Genomic DNA, 18,257 nt, shown 5'->3' on the forward strand with positions numbered 1-18,257 from the left:
TGGGATTGGTTGAAATTGCAAGCCCTCTTTTTGTACTGCGCTGATGGGTAAGTTTAATGTGATAATATTGCTACGCTTTGAGTGCTTTAAGTGGAAATAGTGAGGTGATTGGTCAAATCTGCAAGCCATAGCATAATATGCAGGGAAATCGCAGAATCTTGGAATCCTGGACGGAGTGATTTACAATATTACTGAAATAATTTCCATGTGTGTCAGACATACAAACACTGTAAAAAGACAGGGGCCAACTCTCCTCCTCACGGGGCTCACATACGTATACAGCTGAGGGATCTATTAGGATGAAGTCATCCAGTCACGCGCCGAGTCTCCAGTGACGGTGTAGACCGTATGGACACCGTACACGAGACAGGGTGACGTCACTCAGCCCTCTAGTGCGCAGACTGTAACCACATCAATTCTAAGTGCCTTTTTACAACCTCAAATGTAAACGTGTACATGCACCTAAGAGAACAACATTGACAGAGTAAAGGCCTGGAGAGACATACTTGATGTCCACTTGCGGAGAGAGCAGCTGCAGGCGTGTGTAGGCGAACATCCCGGCGTAGTTGAGTGCGGTGGGGCAGTGCTTGGGCAGGTGCTCCTGGCGCAGGAAGCTGGACAGGCTGATGACCCAGGGGTCCTGGCCCTGCGTCACGTGGGCAAACACCCAGATGTGCGACGGGCTGACCACGTCAAACTGGTGGCTGATGGGAGACGAGTTCCATTCTGCCAGCGTCTGCAGGTCGATACCGCTGGGACAATATAGCAGGTTGGTCTGCAGGGGAGAGGGGAGGCTGAGGGTCAGGGTGTATGTACCATGTTGTGCTGCTGCCATGTGTTGCTACCATGTTGTGTTGCTGCCATGCGTTGTCCTAGGTCTCTCTTTACGTAGTCTCTTGTCGTGATGTGTGTTTTGTCCTACATTTTTATTTTGAATCCCAGCCCCCGTCAGTGGCCTTTTGCCTCTTGGTAGGCAGTCATTGTAAATAAGAATTTATTCTTAATTGACTTGCCTAGTTAAATCAAAATCATGTGTGTGTTACTCAACAGCTTTGCGATTCTTACCTGGTCAGCTCCTGTGAGATGGATGAAGCTCTCCAGCACAGATGCACTTAGCCTGTCCATCACATCTATGGCCAACTCCTCATCTCCCTGAAAAAGACAGGCAGAAACAGTAACTGAGTCTCTTGTATCTTAACTGAGGTTACTTTAACAACACTTCATCTCATTATTTGAGTCACTTTCACAACCCCATCTGTCAGTCTGAGTTGGTAGTTACCTTGGCGATGCCCAGAGCGGTGTGCAGGGCTCGGACCTCTTTGAGGATATTAACAGCCAGCCTGCGCGTGGCGGGGCGGCAGCTGCACAGAACCACCAGTGCCAGGCCCTCCGCCACCTGCAGCACCCCCCACAGAGGAGAGCGCTCCAGGGGCAGAGACGGCCCGCTTCCAGGGCCCTGCTGGAGCACACACACAGACAGGGTTACTTTATCACACAAACCCAATTCAAAATACACAATATAAACTGGATGGTTTGAGCCCTGAATGCTGATTGGCAGACACCAGTGGTTTACGGTCTGATATATCACGGCTATGACAAAACATTATTTTTACTGCTCTAATTACATTGGTAACCAGTTTATAATAGCAATAAGGCACCTCGGGGGTTTGTGATATGTGGCCAATATACCACGGATAAGGAATGTCCGCGTTGCGTTGTGCCTAAGAACAGCCCTTAGCCGTGATATACTGGCCATATACCACACCCCCTCTAGCATTATTGCTTAAATAACCCTACTACTACAGTACAGAGCAAGAAGTTCGAGTCCCTGTCCTTGTACGGCGTTACGCACATGTAAAACACACAGGGTTGACCACAACCAGACAAAATGAGAGACGCCACAGCTATCCACTCTCCACCCACCTGTGCCTCGTGGGTCTTGTTGCTGGTCTGGACGGCCTGCCTCCACTGGCTGATGAGCTGCAGCAGCATCTTGACGGCGTTGTCCAGCAGCGTGGGGTGGACGTCGGTGACCTCCCGCACCACGAAGTAGACGAAGCCAGAGAGCACGTCCTCCCTCCACTCTGGGAAGTCCAGCATCAGAGCCTGCAGGGTGGTGAAGGCCAGGCCGCGCAGCTCCTCGTCCATGTGGATGGTCAGCCTGGAGAGGAGGACGCACGGGTCAGACAGAGGTCAAAACTGGATCACAAACAGAGCTTTTGAAGGCACAGCTTTGGCAAAATAAAAAGCCCCATTGATCTGTTCATCAATTAGTCCCAGAAGAGGTGGTGCATGTGAAGGAGTGGGGTCCTTTACTTAGCCAGCAGCTCGATCAGGTCCTGTCTGCTCATGCCGTCCGGGATCAGCCTGGGGATGGCCGCCACACACGTACGGAACAGATCGATCTTCGGCTTCCTCTCCCCCCTGCAACACAACACACAGTTTACACACACACACAGTAACAAACACACATGTTATGGGCCACATATGTTTTAAGTCAGAGAGGCCCTTACGTGATCATGTCCTCAGGCTCCTTATTGGACATCTGGACGTTGGTCATGCTCATGGAGCGCCCCACCTCCTTGTCCAGGTGACGCAGGATGTTGTCCAGGGCCTTTCTCACCGCTGGGTAGTACAGCGACATGCCTACAAACACACACATTCATTACTCTGATACTATACACAAACTTAACCTTAAAAGGACCCACTCCCATAAGATTATTTATTTAAGAAATGTATTCGGCAGACAGTGCACAATGATCCACATTTCAGGTTCAACATCAATGTAAAATTGCCGGAGTTAGCAACAAAGCTAACTTTGGTCCATAGTCCCTGAGTCATAGCTGAGTCATACTGTCCTGTTGTGACCAGGGTAGAGCACAGAGATGTTGACCTACCGATGACCTTGGCCTCCTCGTCAGTGAGGGTGGTGGCGAGGAAGATCTTTTTGACCCGCAGAGTGTTTCCTGAGGGCATGATGACCCCTGTGGTGGGCATGGGCGGCTCCCCGTCCTTCTGCTGCAGACTGTCAGCTATCACCAGGAAGGCCCTCAGGCCAATATTCATCCTCTGGGAGCGAGAGAATGAGAGAGATGAGCGAGAGAGGGAAAGGGAGAGGGAGAAAGGAACAGTCAGAGATTATACTCTTCAATCACAGTGAGTATGATTGGAAAATGACTGTCGTCTCTCGGCCATCTCTTACCTCTGGATTGATGGTGAAGGTCTTGTGAGATTTCCCCACACACAGTAGGTCATAAATTATCTCCTTCATAGCAAAGTCAAGCCTTTCCTGTGAAATGAGCCACAAAAGACCAATAATCACTAATCACAGATAACATTCAAGCCATTCGCTGAATTATACAGGAAGAACTGCTCCAGCATGACCTCAAAACAAACCTGAGCTATGAACTGGATGATCTTGACAAAGATGTTGAGGGGCGTGTCCCTCGGCACCACACTACGGGAACCTTTGGGGAAAAGTGCTGAAACGATGCTGAGCAGCCGGCTGCAGGGAAACAGGAGAGGATTAAAAGGGATTATTCAACTGGGGATGTTCACCAAGGAGTCTGTAGACTAGACCAATTCTGAGAGTAGATGGGATTCTAGTTCTGCTTCTGCAGAAGGAGTGGGCATTTGTTTGTTGTAATATGGTGATTTAGGTGCTGGTCTGGGTGATTTTCATTTGACAGTGACTGTTCACACAGAGATAGCGTGGTCATGGGCCAACAGGGTGAGTGTGTGGGCCCTGACCCGTCTGTCTCTGGGCCGGGCTGGTACTGACCTCTGCGTGACGGTGTTGCTCTCACACTTGATCCTGATGATGTAGACCCACAGCAGTCTGTAGAGGGACTCCAGCGCCACACGGGACATTTTGGGGTCTTTGTTCTAAAAAGGGACAGAGAGGGAACATTCAGAACTGCCTCCTTTGGGAAGTCCGGTGTGGAGCACAAACCATTCCTTTGACCTACTGTACTGAATGAGACAATTCACACAGCTTGTTTGAGGTCTCATTTAGAGTAAATGTTTGAGATGCCCCAGTGATGGATATGACTCGTGGCAAGTCGTATCTGTGATTTGATAACGAGGTCCACCTTCAGATCTAACGGCCTGTCAGATTCATACATCTGTCACACAACAATTACATTTAGGAATCATCTTATATAAAAACGACTGACGTACGAGATTCTTGAAAAGATTTCAGCTTGTCGTAAAATAAATCTGTGCCAGAGTGAGCCTGTCTATATATAGATGTAGTACACCGTGTTATGCTAGCGGTAGTTTCTGATGTTCCGAACCCCGGGGAATGTTTGTACAGCTGAGCGTTCACAAAAACAAAAATAAAAAACGGTAACTAAAAACGCAATTACACAGTGCTGCCCATCAAATCCACGCACGCAACAGACCCTCCTCCAACATCAAGACAGCGGACAACCATACAAAGGATTCTTTCAAGGGTACTAAAATGACCTTTCCAACCCTTCAGTGGGCCGTGGAGCTACAAGGGTGCTTCACACAGCAACGCCACAGAGATAATAGAATTGGGTGTAACTAGAGACAGCCTCTCACGAACGCTAATAGAACACACAAAATGATGCAGGACTCTACGGGTCTCCAAAACGAGACTACAAAATCCATCTGGTTAGTCCTCAGATCTACCAACAACTCCTTCCAGGTAACTGGCTTCGTAATACCCCTCAAAGAGTAAGGTAGGTCTCTGAGAATGTGTTAGCTACACATTGGCATGATGCAGTCCGCTCTATTGACGTCACCAGGGTGATGCGCTAACCACTACTATACACAGAAAACAGCAAAGCCATAAACCACGGATGAAGTCAAAGCCATCATTGCGTTTCAAACAATTTGCGATTAAGCGCCAAGTGTCCAACCACTATTTTCTGTGTAATCTTTTCTCTCAGTAAGTTCCACTTTAAGAGGACTATCAGTGTCCAGCACATTGTTGCCCCTGGCTAAGGAGGTGCATCCCCTCTGTCCTCCAGAGGCTCAGGACAGGGTCAGGTGACCTCTGAGGGGGGGGGGGGGGGGGGTCATGCCACCAGACAAACTCACCTGCAGTGTCTCAATCTGCTTTCGGATGCTGTTGTTAGACGGTATCTGGAGCGAGTGAAAATGTGAGCCAAAACGACAGGAGACATGGCGTGTGAGGATGTGGGGAGGGAGACATGCAGGTTAGAAAGAACAGAGCAAAATATAATAGAAACACAAAAATGAGAAGTTTGACTAAAAACCCTCACTACCAACTAACTGCCTTCTATCGACTTGAGTCAGTCTCATATTAGACACAGAAGTGAGATGCAAAGTATGAAATGCAAAAGCAGTAATATGTCAAAACACAAATATCCATCAATATAGTCGTATAGAAAGACTGCAATGATACACTAATAGACAATATTACATAGTTTTTTACATTTTGACATGTAGCATGATGTTCTTATATTTCATACTTTTTGAAAGTGAAGAGAGATGAAAGATGTGCAATAGATGGCAAATCAAATTGACAGGGAAGAGAACACACACACAAAGCAGGGGTGAAGAAGGTGTGGACAGATGGCGTGTGGAGAGGGACAGTAAACTGACACCAAGTAGGAAAGCAAGCCGTATGTTACGGCACCAACAAAATCTGATTGATTCTCGCTCTCCAAAACAAGGTAAGGCACCAAACTGAATCAATCGGAATCAGCATTTGATCTGGAGTGATGTGAGAACAAGGACAGGGTTCAAATGGCCAATAGGAGCTAAATCATCACTCCAAACAAATCTCCACCAGAGACTCAAGGTTTCACCACAAAAACAAGGGAGATTAGTCCATTTGGTGCTGATGTAATCTAAATCACCAGGTTAAGTAAAACTATGTCATCAAAGAGAATCTAATCTTTCACAGGATATCAAAAGCAACTGAATCACCACCTGACTGTGATTATAGAGAGTCAGTTCAACAACAGAGTCATCAGGAGCAAAGGGAATTATAGCACGTGTCCACCATGGAATCAGAGGGAATGAATCGCCACAAGGGAATCTATTCAGAGTTGAGAAGCGAGGAGACAGTCACACAACACAGTAAAATCTGGGCTGGATTGGCTTGAGGTACGGTACAGGAGAGGAGCACGATTGATTGGCTTGATCGGTTTGGAAGGGGTTGTCGGACAGGGTAGGAGGAAGATATGATTTTTAAGGCACACCCTTCAACCCCAAAACACCTCAGATCCATTTCTGATGTGTGGGGGATGGCTAACATCTCACTATGACAATTAACAACTTACCTGGGCTAAAGAACATTCTGCTAGAGCAATAAGGGTTCAGTCATGGTAACAGTAACACATGACAGAACTTGGTATGCAACACATATTTTAGGTTCATAGCACTTAACACAGCTAAAGGGACCGGAGATAATCTATTTTCATTATACAGTCTTTAGAAAATGACACTCAATGACATGTCCCAGTGAACTTCCAACATTAGGGAAGCCGCTGTCTTTAAAGATAAAACAGAAAGCGTCCTATTCAAATGTGAAATTGGCATGGACGTTTGCATTTCTTTTCAGAGTCCTTTAAAGGCCAGTAACTGTCAGGTACATGCTTGAGCTGATTGTGTCGTTTACCTTCAGGTGCGAGAGGCAGTTTGTGAGGAAGATGTGCCAGTTATTGAGGAAGAACTGCTTCTGACTGACACACAGCAGGCACGTCACCAGAGGATACAGAGCCTGAAAGAGAGGGAGGGAATGGGTAAAGAGAGGGAGGGAATGGGTAAAGAGAGGGAGGGAATGGGTAAAGAGAGGGAGAAGATAGTTAACAAGTTGACATAATAAAAAAAGAGAGCGGGAAAAGAGACGGGAGAGAGAAGTGGGAGGGAAGAGTTGACATTACCAAAGAGTGCTTCTTCCTGGAGCTAAGGTCAAAGGTTGTCTGGTAGAGCATCTCCACAAAGTTCTTGAGGCACGGCACGTTGACTTCATTCTTCACCGCCTGCAGGGAGGAAGGGGTCACCACAGCTCATTCAATTAATACGTGCGACCAAAATGGTACCCTATTCCCTTTATAGTCGCCACTATGGCCTATTTATTGCCTTACCTCCGTTATCCTACCTCATTTGCACACACTGTATATAGACTTTTTTCTATTGTATTATTGACTGTATGTTTGTTTATTCCATGTGTAACTATGTGTTGTTGTTTGTGTTGCACTGCTTTGCTTTATCTTGGCCAGGTCGCAGTTGTAAATGAGAACTTTTTCTCAACTGGCCTACCTGGTTAAATAAAGGTTAAAAAAACAAAATATTGTGCACTACTTTTCACCAGGGCCCACACTTAGGGAATAGTGTGCAATTTCAGACGCAGTCAATGACATTACAGCCAATCTAATGTGCTTTCTATGGTAACTAACACAGTGGAATCTATATTTTACAGAAAAACACTAAGCTACTAATAACCATTCTGTGGAATGTGGGGTTTCCCATGTTTTGTACTATGTTGTCTGGTTGGTACTCACAGCAGCAACAGGGATGAGGATCTCAACAAAGAGGCCAGCCAATGCATGCTTTATGTCCTTATCCTTCACCTCCAGGAAATACTGGGCACACTCCTGAGGAACACACAGAGCCATACCAACATGGATGAGGACAAACAGAGTAACAGATCCACAAACCCATTAGACACATAAAACCAAGACAGTGCAACGGATTCTTGCATATGGGCAGAATCAAATGTATTTATAAAGCCCTTCTTACATCAGCTGATGTCACAAAGTGCTGTACAGAAACCCAGCCTAAAACCCCAACAGCAAGCAATGCAGACGTAGAAGCACAGAAACCAACAGACGTAAGGGGAAAAAAATAAATCTCTGCATATTACCCAACATGTTCCATTAACACGCTGGGAAAATCAGGGCTTGTTTCGAGGGGAGCATATTGAGCAAGATTTTTGCTGCCGTATTGAGCTTAACGAAATGCCATTGCTCCGTTCAGTGCTCTTGGCTGGGCCTAAAATGCACACACTCCTCTTGGCACAATGATCCGCTATTTGATCGTTACTCTGGCTTTATGAGGCTCTGCTACAGAGAGCTGCTGAGTCCCAACAAAAGGGCTGCAGTAAAACCTCTAATGGGTGTACAGTGGTTCCGCTGAGAGCCATCAGTCGAGCATACGGAGCCACTCGGACACAATCAGACATACAGTACCGTACAGTCTGGGCATCCAGTAGATTAGATCAACGCCTGTTGCTTGGACACATCAGGGTTGAATTCACCAAAAACTTGAAACGGGAAGGAATGCCTGAACTTGTCCAATGAGGAACGCTTCTTTTCTTGGTACAGTTTGCTACGGTGCACTCTAAATGAACACGACCCAGGATAACTGACCTGCATGAACTGGAAGGAGGCCTCGAAGTCCTCCACGGGGTACATCTTGACCCTGAAGAACTTCATGCCCATGATGAGGCTGATGATGCTCTGGACCACGTAGGGGCTCTGCTCCTTCTGCCTCAGCTCCTTCAGCTCCGTGATGAACTTCTTACGCACCGCCTGGAACCTGGAGCGACCAACGCACATTACACCGATTTAGCGTCTCACTCAGCCTCTGATTCAACGGACTGAGTCTTTCATAAGGAGTTGGCTCATTTTTAACATATAGTTTAGAAGTGGCATGTGAATAAAACAGGAGTGACCTGTTAAGTTATTTCAACGGTGTTGAGAGGACTTGAACTTGGAAAAACCCCAAGGAGAAAACGCTTACTTTGACTGTGTGAGAACTCCGATGACCTCCGCATACAGGTCTGCTATGATGTGCACATTGCCAGTGTTGGGGCCGGAGTACCTGTCAATCAGAAGACATCGTTGACCCACCCACACAAAGAGAAGTAGCTCTCGTAATATTTTAACATGGGTGTACGAAGACACTGACCCATAAACAGACCTGTGAGAAGCAGCTGAACAAACAAAACTATTAAAGGAAATATCATCCAACAGCCATCTCTCTAAAACCAGAGGCATGTGGCTGTATAATGTAGGGTTGAAACAGTTGAGTGGAGGTTTACTCAACTTGTCTAACAAGTGGCGATTGTGTTTTCTGTAAGTGACAATGTGGACAGGCCATAAAGTCACACACATTGGTTATAAAAAACAGTCTATCCAAACACCCATAAAGTAATGAGTCACTGCGCCGCAGAGCCAAAACCACTCAGGAATATTATCTGTGTTGGACTTAGACTACTGTACTGTATATAGCCCTCAAAACTCAACTGTGGACCTCGAAGCCAGTTCCATTGCGTTTTTTCATTGTTCCCCTCTAAGCAGGGACTGATTTAGATCTGGGAGACCAGGTGTGTGCAATTAATTATCAGATAGAACAGAAAACCAGCAGGCTCCGGACCTCGTAGGGTAAGAGAACACCGCTGGTATATATGACAGCAGTGTGTGTGTGTGTGTCAGACCTAGGCAGAAAATAGCTGTAACTTATTTATTTGAAAATACCAACTTTTCAAATACTCAAGGTAGACGAATTTAGTCTATATAGTTACAACTAAAAGGCAAAAATGATTTGATATTCAAATACAGGTCTCAGAAAAACAAATAACATTTGAAACTATTTTGAATACCTCTCAGAAAACCAAAGCAACATTTGAAAATATTTGAATATATGCAATTAAATTGAAAACCAAAAAACATTTGATGAAGACCCAAAAACTACAAGTTAGTTGAAATTAGTCCCCCCCCCAAAAAAAGGATCATAAGCACATGGTTAAGGGCTCTTAGATATAAATCTTAATACAGCCTATTTAGTCTAGAACTAAACACGAGGGACATTAAATCACCTCAACATTAGAGTAGACCACTTTTGCAGCTTCAAAATGACTAACAAATATATTTTCATAATGAGTGAGACAGGTAATAGAGTAATACTTGACATCAAGTTCTTTATAACTTTGTGATTATTACCATAGCAAAGTTGTTACATAATTGCATAATAATGGAGTTATTACATGGAATAAGGAACAGTCACTTGGTAGCATTCCAGGGCGCATTCTCAGAGAACGCGCAGAACAGCTGGCAGGTATATTAACGCTAATGTTCAATCTCTCCTTGTCCCAGTCTGGAATCCCCACGTTTTAAGATAACCACCATCATGCCTGTTCCCAAGAACTCTACGGCTTCATGCCACAATGACTACCTCCTTGTAGCACTCACATCTGTAGTCATGAAGTGCTTTGAGAGGCTGGTTATGGCACACGTCAACATCATAGTGCCAGACAGTTTAAACCCACTACAATTTGCAGACCGCCCCAACAGTTCCACAGACGACGCAATCTCAATTGCGCCCTCACCCACTTAGATAAGATGATTACCTACTGTACGTGAGAATTCTATTCATTGACTACAGCTCAGCATTCAACACCATTGTCCCCTCCAAGCTTAGGACCCTGGGTCTGAACACTTCCCTCTGTAACTGGATCCTGGACTTCCTGACGTGCCGACCCCAGGTGGTGAGGGTAGGCAACGTCACTTCCGCCACGCTGACCCTCAACACGGGGGCCCCACATCGGTGTGTGCTCAGCCTCCTCCAGTACTCCCTGTTCACCCACAACACCATCAAGTTTGCTGAGGACACGACGGTGGTAGGCCTGATGACCGGCCACGATGAGACAGCCTACAGGTAGGTGGTCAGTGACCTGGCAGTGTAGGGCTGAAACAACCTCTCCCTCAAAGTCACTAAGACCAAGGAGGGGGGCAGGCACGTCCCCATCCACGGGGCTGTAGTGAAGTCGGTCAAGAACATAAATTTCCTCAGTGTCCAAATCAGTAGGAACTTAATATGGTCATACACAGTTAAGGTGCGACAGCGCCTCCTCTCCCTCAGGAGGTTGAAAAGGTTTGGCATGGGCCCTCAAATCTTCAAAAATGGGACAGCCCATTAACATCACTGGGGCAGAGCTCCCTGCCATCCAGGACCTCTACATCAGGTGTTTTGAAAGGAAGGCCCAGAAAATCGTTCAAGACTCAAACTACTCACCCATAGAATGTTCTCTCTGCTTCTGCACAGCAAGCGCTATCGGTGCATCAAGTCTGACACCAACAGGCTCCTGAACAGCTTCTATCCCCTAGCCATAAGACTGCTAAATAGCTAACAAAATGGCTACACAGACTATCGGAGTTGACCTTCATATTTTTGCACCGTCTCCATGCACTCACGGGGCCTTACATACTACGCACAACGATACTCCTCACATACAAAACGCCCACTCCACAATTTGCACACACACGTATGCACGTATGTCTTCACTGACTCTACACACGCACACCCACTCACATACAATCATCCTATAAGCTGCTGCTACTCTGTTTATCATCTGTTTAGCATCCTGATGCCTAGTCACCTTACCCCTATACAGATCCAGCTCTATCAATCCGGTATCCCTGCACATTGTAAATATTGTACTGGAGCTGACTCTGCATACACATATATAGTAGAATGCTGTGTATAGTATGTTTGTGTTCTTATTTCTATATTGTGTGTTTTTGTTCTACCATGTTACTTTCAGTATTACATTGATATTGATTACTGCATTTGTAGGATTAGCGCTTACAAGAAAGGCATATCACTATACTTGTGCATGTGACATTAAAATGTGAAACTTCCTTGTGTACAGTAGTTACAAAAACAATTAAAATAAAAACGCAATTAAAATGCTCCTACGGACGTATTATATAACTCGCTCATAAAATGTTGCGCCAAAAGTAATTAGTTTTATTACACGGGCACAAGAACAGTTTAATGTTAAACGTTTAGGAGAATGCTCACAGTAATAAAATATATTTCTATTAAGTGTCGGAAGGAACCTAAATATCCCAAAACGGCCTTCTTGAATCAACTACAGCAGAGTTCGGTGGGAAATCATGTTACTTTGTATCCCGAGTTAAACTATCCCTTTAAAGATGGTAGTGTGTGTGTGCTTGAAACAACAACACTTACCCTCGGCTCGTCAAAGAGGTTCAACTTGCTGTTTCCAAATGGCTTTGAATTACTCTACAGTATTTTCAGGTATCATCAAATGAATTGTAGCTTTTAACCTTTTCAGTGGCATGTTGAAAGAGTCATATAATAGTTGAGCGTCACAACTTATTTATTCTTCCCTCCACAAAATATAATTGGCTTGACGTGATAATGTAAACCTGGGGCAATGGACATTCAGGAGAATGGACATATCCTGAATTTTCCGATAGAAATGTATTCTGTAGATCAAAGTATCAAATATGTGTAGATCAAAGTCCGATATACTGGAATAGTACAGGAGATAGTGTTCGCACAAATCATTCCATTTCTATCCTCAACATACAGTTCCAGATACAGCCCTGCCATTAGCTGAAGACAGCCAATCCAATAGTTTAAAAAAACACACACAAAAAAAGCAACCACTTCCTGAGATCAGTATTCAAATATTTAAAAAGTACTTGCTTTCTCAGATCTGTATTCAAATAGCTGTAGTCACTTCCTATGTAACTATTTGTTGCCCTGAATTTATCACAAAGGAAAGTTAAAACTACAGTCATCCCAGGTCTAGTGTGTGTGTGTGTCGTTTACACTTACCCCTCTTTGTGTTTAAAGTGCTTGAATGCCAGGTTCAGAACTTCATGTACTAAAGCGTCTGGCACGGGATGAAGAGGAATCTGTGACGCAAACATTAAATCACCAGTCATAATAGGCACATTGATACTCCCTTCATGCTGTCTCCTTCTCTCTTTGCTAACATTCATTCTCCTCCCTGTTGTAGCCAAGGACAACCAAGCTCTATGCTCAGTCAGGGCTTGTTGATGGTCAAAGAGAGTGTGGTTTGGACTTAACCCTAGATTCGGTTAGTCTGCTGTCGGTCTAGATGGTGTAGTTTAGGATGACAGCTCGGTATGCTGACATTGCATTGACCACACTAAGGGAGAGGACTCTTATTTATTTTTATACCCCTTTTTTCTCCCCAATTTCGTGATCTACAATAGCGATCTCGTCTCATCACTGCAACTCCCCAGGAGAGGCGGGTGTTAAGAATTGCGATTCTTAACACCCGCCCGCTTAACCCGGAAGCCAGCGCACCAATGTGTCAGAGGAAAAACCGCTCAACTGACGACTGAAGTCAGCTTGCAGGTGCCCGGCACAAGGAGTCGTTAGAGCGCGATGAGCCAAGTAAAGCCCCCCCGGGCCAAACCCTCCCCTAACCGGACGACGCAGGCCAATTTTGCAACGCCTAATGGGAACTCCCGGTCACGGCCAGTTGTGACACAGCCTGGGATCGAACCCGGGTCTAATGACGCCTCAAGCGCTGCGATGCAGTGCCTTAGACCGCTGCGCCACTTGGGAGGCTGGGAGAGGACTAACAGCACAGACAAACAAACAGAAGTAAAGTTAAACAGGACTTACCTGTTTTAAAACTTCTACTGAAACTAAACAGAAAATGAAATCTATGGCTAAATCCCTCCGCTCCAATAGGTAGTCTTTATCCCGATGCTGTTCATCCCTATGGGGAGGGAGGGTGATAGATCGAGAGAGAGAGGGAGAGAGAGGGAAAGGGTTATGACGGACTGAATAACACTAAACACACTTACCAGAAACAGGTTGATTGTTCAGGAGCGGGAAGTGAGGGGAGGACAGGAGAGAGGGATGAGCAGATAACAGGAGTATCGTACCCTTTGGACTTGGTGCTGGAGCGAGGCCTGTACTCATAGGACTCATCCTCGGTGCCACTCTGCCGCCGGTACCAGTCAAACAGTGTGCGCAGCAGGGAGGGCAAACAGTGTTCCGCTATGGAGCTCATAGAGCTTATTAACTGTGAGAAAAGCACGCAGACGCTTCACAATAGAGTCTACACACGTTATTATAGCTTACCAGATGAGAATGTACAAAAAAAAAGTTAAATACATAAATACAAACATCTTCACAGGAACAGACACCTTCATCGCCAATATTACACACATCATTACACACAGACAGAGGCGCTATATTTTATGTAGACAGCCCATTCTACCGCCACAGAGAAAAGGCTCCACTAAGTTGAGATGAGGAGAAAGGAGGATGCAGGGAAAGGGATACAGGGGAGGGTGGGGGGGATATCTAGAAAGAGAGAAGTGGAGGGAGATTGCGGGGAGATGACGTAATTACTGGGTGACATACAGTAGAGAACAGGACGTATCGACTGGGATTGTGAGTGCGGTGTTCGCTGACGTATCGAGCACAGTGAGGTCCTATCCTATTGAGCGGCTAGCTGGCGCTGCAGCCGCCACAGCACAGGGCTCTGCAGTGGGCCTACAGCGAGTACGTCAGGGCCGACCAACAAACAGGCTCTGGTTGAAATACCTCCTCAGCACTTTGATCATCAGATCAAATATGTTAAATGAATGGAGGTGAATTGCAACCTCAAACTATGGATCTTTCATCAACATCTTTGTAGACAAAATGGTAAGGGTATAGAGCCATAATGCTAGCAAGAAATGTACGTGGTTTACAGTACATTATCCTCAGTTCTTCTACAACAAGCACCAGAGCAATCATAGTCCTATGCATGTCAAGTGTGTAGTGTTTACAGTCAGGTAATATGCAGCTGGGCCGAGTAATCGTACCTTTCCGCACAATGAATGGCACGTGCCTGAATTAAGTGCATGTCAGTGCATGTTGTGAGGGGCAGTGTGCTGAGGGTGCTGGATGATGGATGCTGGGAGGGAGAGTTATGCAACTGCTCTCTGCGCCCTCCAGGCGCCAGGCGGACACACTCCAGCGCCCGACACTGAGGATGACACAGCGATTCTGCTCCCGCTTTCCCTCTGTGCCCACTCTCTCCCACTCCCTGTATGCCCCCTCTCCCAGTCACAATGGAGGCAGCTGGATCTATAGCGCCATATCCTCATTGACTTTGTGTTGTGCTGAACAAAGCACTCCGCAGCAGCTCCATTGTTCAGAGTTCTGCAGGCACCATTTGGAGATGAGGGATGCATGGGGCACTGAGTGGGGATTGATTGGGTGGAGCTGGAGAATTCAACTACTGTATGGATGGGAGGGTGGGGGAGGGATAGAGTATATAACAACGCATGTGCAGTGCGCAAGCACACAGACACACACTAGAACTCACCTGATCAAATTGCGCATCTTCCCCTCTTTGGAGAGATCGCGACAACAGTTTCTCCTGAGGGAGAGAAAGACAGAAACAGGGCTGTCAGTCAAGTTCACAAAGGACAAATATGGATTCCTAACATAATAGGACCCCTATGTCACTGATACCAGCAGACCCCTGGATGTGGGGCCAGGTGAAACAGGAGATGACAATGTGCGCTGACGCGGTCGCCAGGTGTGCGATGTTTCCTCCGACACATTGGTGCGGTTGGCTTCCGGGTTAAGCGGGCATTGTGTCAAGAAGCAGTGCGGCTTGGCTGGGTCGTATTTCGGAAGACGCACGGCTCTCGACCATCGCCTCTCCCGAGTCCATACCGGAATTGCAATGATGGGATAATTGGATACCACAAAAAAAAAAATTAATCTCCCAAATTTCAAGTATATCTATATATATATATAATGTTTATTTTTATGTCTCACGTGCCAGATTGAAGTGCCCGGCAGGCTGGATACGGCCCCTGGGCCGTACTTCCCCCCCCCCCCGATATAGAGTATAGCAATTGACAGTGAACGAGCTCTGCCATCAGCCTGGGGTCATTACCAGCCTAGCAGCCCCTGAGTAAACAGTCAGTCAATCTACCAGCTGACCACTGGACAAACACACCAGCCAGGGACCAGGGAGAGAGAATGAAGGGGGTGAGAGAGAAAATGAAGGGGTGAGAGAAAATGAAGGGGTGAGAGAGAAAGAAGGGCTGAGAGAGAAAGAAGGGGTGAGAGAAAGGGGATGGCAGCAGAACGAGGGAAGCACTCGGGTAAATGAATAGAGAGATGAATAGAGCTAAAATGAGAGAATAGTCGAGTGTCCAACACACACACCTCCCAGCCCCTAGCTAAGGCATGGGATCACACCTCCCACGGAGTCTCGATATCCGGGTAGAAAAAGCTCAAGATTCCTAGAAAAATGTTATTGCTCCAATTCTGGGAAAGCACATTGGAATGTGCCTCATTTCTCATACTCTAGATGTTCACACACACACACACAGAGGAAGAAATCACACACATAAACCCCTCCAAGTTTAAGGATGTGTCTGTTTACAGACTGAACATTAAGCAGTCACTAGAAAAATGACATTTAACCTCTTTGGCCCTTAGCCAAGTACTGCTCTGTAGCAGGAACGAAGGACACAGCCTGATTAATGGCTAGTGAGAATAGCCTTAAAAGTTTTGCTTAATTCCAAATAAACAGTTAGGCTAGCCACTACAAATAGGGGAACTATGTAGATCTGAAAGGTAAAAGCACATTGCAATACCGGTCAGAATATTGTTTCAATGGGCATCCCGAGTGGCGCAGCTGTCTAAAGCACTGCATTGCTTGAAGAGTCACTACAGACCCGGGTTCAATCCCAGGCTGTCTCACAGCCGGCTGTGACCGGGAGACCCATGAGGCAGCGCACAATTGGCCCAGCATCATCCGGGTTAGGCGAGGGTTTGGCCGGCCGGGATATCCTTGTCCCATCGCGCTCTAGCAACTCGTGGCGGGCTGGCCACCTGCAAGCGGACTTCAGTCACTAGCTGGACGATGTTTCCTCTGACACATTGGTGCGGCTGGCTTCCAGGTTAAGCGAGCAGTGCCAAGAAGCAGTGCAGCTTGGCAAGGTTGTGTTTCGGAAGACGCATGGCTCTTGACCATCGCCTCTGCCGAGTCCATAAGGGAGTTGCAGCGATGGGACAAGACTAACTACAATTGGATATCACGAAATTGGGGACAAAAGGGGTAAAATAAACAAATATTTTTTTTAATTATTGCTTCACCTATCCAATTCTTTCAGACAAGTGCCTAGGATTCAGGGCTAGGGGTTGATTTGAAATGTGGCCTTACTTCCTCGCTCTCAGATCACAGCAACTCACCAGCGGTTCAGCCATCACCACCTCAATCTTCTTCTCAGCCAGCACAGCAAACTCAGCCAACAGACTCTTGATGACAAACTCCCCGGGCTTGAGCTCGGGGTCAATGGTGATGCTCGACATGGCGGCGGCGTTTCGCTTCTCCCACGACAGGGGGGCCACGGAGGGGGCGCGGCGTCTACTCACACTGTTGACTGGGGCCGAGGCTGGAGGGGGAGAGAGAGAGAGAGGGGGGACAGGTCAGAGACACTGCGTGAACACCATCACATGACTGGAGGAGGTCAGGAGTCAGCTTTAATCCAAACAGAGAGAGAGCAGTGGAGAGATGAGAGAAGGAACCTCAATATCAACCTAAACACACACAGAGGAGCTATGCTAATATGCCAGTGGGTGCTCAGTGGAAGACAACAACAAAAAATTATACACATTTGATTAGCCTATAACCTATTGGTTGCTTGATTTCACTAGAAAGGTTTACCATCACCCAACTAACTGCAGGCTATGAGGACAGCACACATTCAATGTTGGGTAAAAGGGATGTAGCATTGGTCTCTGGCCTCACTGGACTACAGCAAATCAAACCCAAATGAGCTGACCAACTAGGAGCAACAAGAAACAGTGTACAAAACATAAATAAGGCCTTCCTAATATTGAGTTGCGCGCGGCCCCACCCACTCAGAACAGCCTCAATTTGTCAGGACATGGACTCTACAAGGTGTTGAAAGCGTTCCACAGGGATGCTGGCCCATGTTGACTCCAATGCTTCCCACAGTTGTGTCAAGTTAGCTGGATGTTCTTTGGGTGGTGGACCATTCTTGATACACACAGGAAACTGTTGGAGGTGAAACACATCAGCGTTGCAGTTCTTGACACAAACCAGAGCGCCTGGCACCTGCTACCATACCCTGTTCAGAGGCACTTAAATATTTTGTCTTGCCCATTCACCCTCTGAATGGCAGACATACACAATCCATGTCTCAAGGCTTAAAAATCCTTCTTTAACCCGTCTCCCCCCCCTTCATCTATCATAGTTTTCACCTGGTCAGGTCTCTTGTTCTTAATGTTTTGTACACTCCGTGTAAGCGCATGAGAAGTTAACAGATGCAGATTCACCCCCCCGGCCCTTGCACAGACACAGTTATGTAAATAGGAATATCAAAGAACCCAGCAGATTGGAGTGAAAAACTTGACACAAACTGTGCACAGAAGCACTCAATATTTAGACAAGCTTCCTGTAACACGTTCCTAGAGGGGTC

At 46.4% G+C, this 18,257-nt stretch overlaps 1 protein-coding gene across 3 annotated transcripts in view; it reads right to left on the reverse strand.

Annotated features, from left to right (window-relative positions):
* Nucleotides 1–18,257, reverse strand: part of LOC120052575 (protein furry homolog-like) — a 71,039-nt gene that overhangs the window by 28,171 nt on the left and 24,611 nt on the right. For 2 of the 3 annotated variants that reach the window (XM_038999563.1, XM_038999562.1), the window contains exons 1-10: nucleotides 3,782–3,881; nucleotides 3,397–3,505; nucleotides 3,203–3,289; nucleotides 2,898–3,069; nucleotides 2,514–2,646; nucleotides 2,317–2,424; nucleotides 1,924–2,161; nucleotides 1,280–1,459; nucleotides 1,066–1,152; nucleotides 507–775 (exon numbers count right to left, since the gene is read on the reverse strand). In XM_038999563.1, the coding sequence (XP_038855491.1) occupies nucleotides 507–775; nucleotides 1,066–1,152; nucleotides 1,280–1,459; nucleotides 1,924–2,161; nucleotides 2,317–2,424; nucleotides 2,514–2,646; nucleotides 2,898–3,069; nucleotides 3,203–3,289; nucleotides 3,397–3,505; nucleotides 3,782–3,870 (1,472 nt within the window). In that variant the 5' untranslated portion in view covers nucleotides 3,871–3,881. Of the gene's footprint in view, nucleotides 1–506; nucleotides 776–1,065; nucleotides 1,153–1,279; nucleotides 1,460–1,923; nucleotides 2,162–2,316; nucleotides 2,425–2,513; nucleotides 2,647–2,897; nucleotides 3,070–3,202; nucleotides 3,290–3,396; nucleotides 3,506–3,781; nucleotides 3,886–6,616; nucleotides 6,719–6,881; nucleotides 6,981–7,502; nucleotides 7,596–8,369; nucleotides 8,539–8,742; nucleotides 8,824–12,591; nucleotides 12,672–13,413; nucleotides 13,511–13,679; nucleotides 13,820–15,115; nucleotides 15,170–17,004; nucleotides 17,208–18,257 lie in introns of those variants that run through there. The other variant, XM_038999564.1, reaches the window with a different exon arrangement.

The sequence above is a fragment of the Salvelinus namaycush genome, chromosome 8 (assembly GCF_016432855.1).
Source record: "Salvelinus namaycush isolate Seneca chromosome 8, SaNama_1.0, whole genome shotgun sequence".
Taxonomy (NCBI): Eukaryota; Metazoa; Chordata; class Actinopteri; order Salmoniformes; family Salmonidae; genus Salvelinus; species Salvelinus namaycush.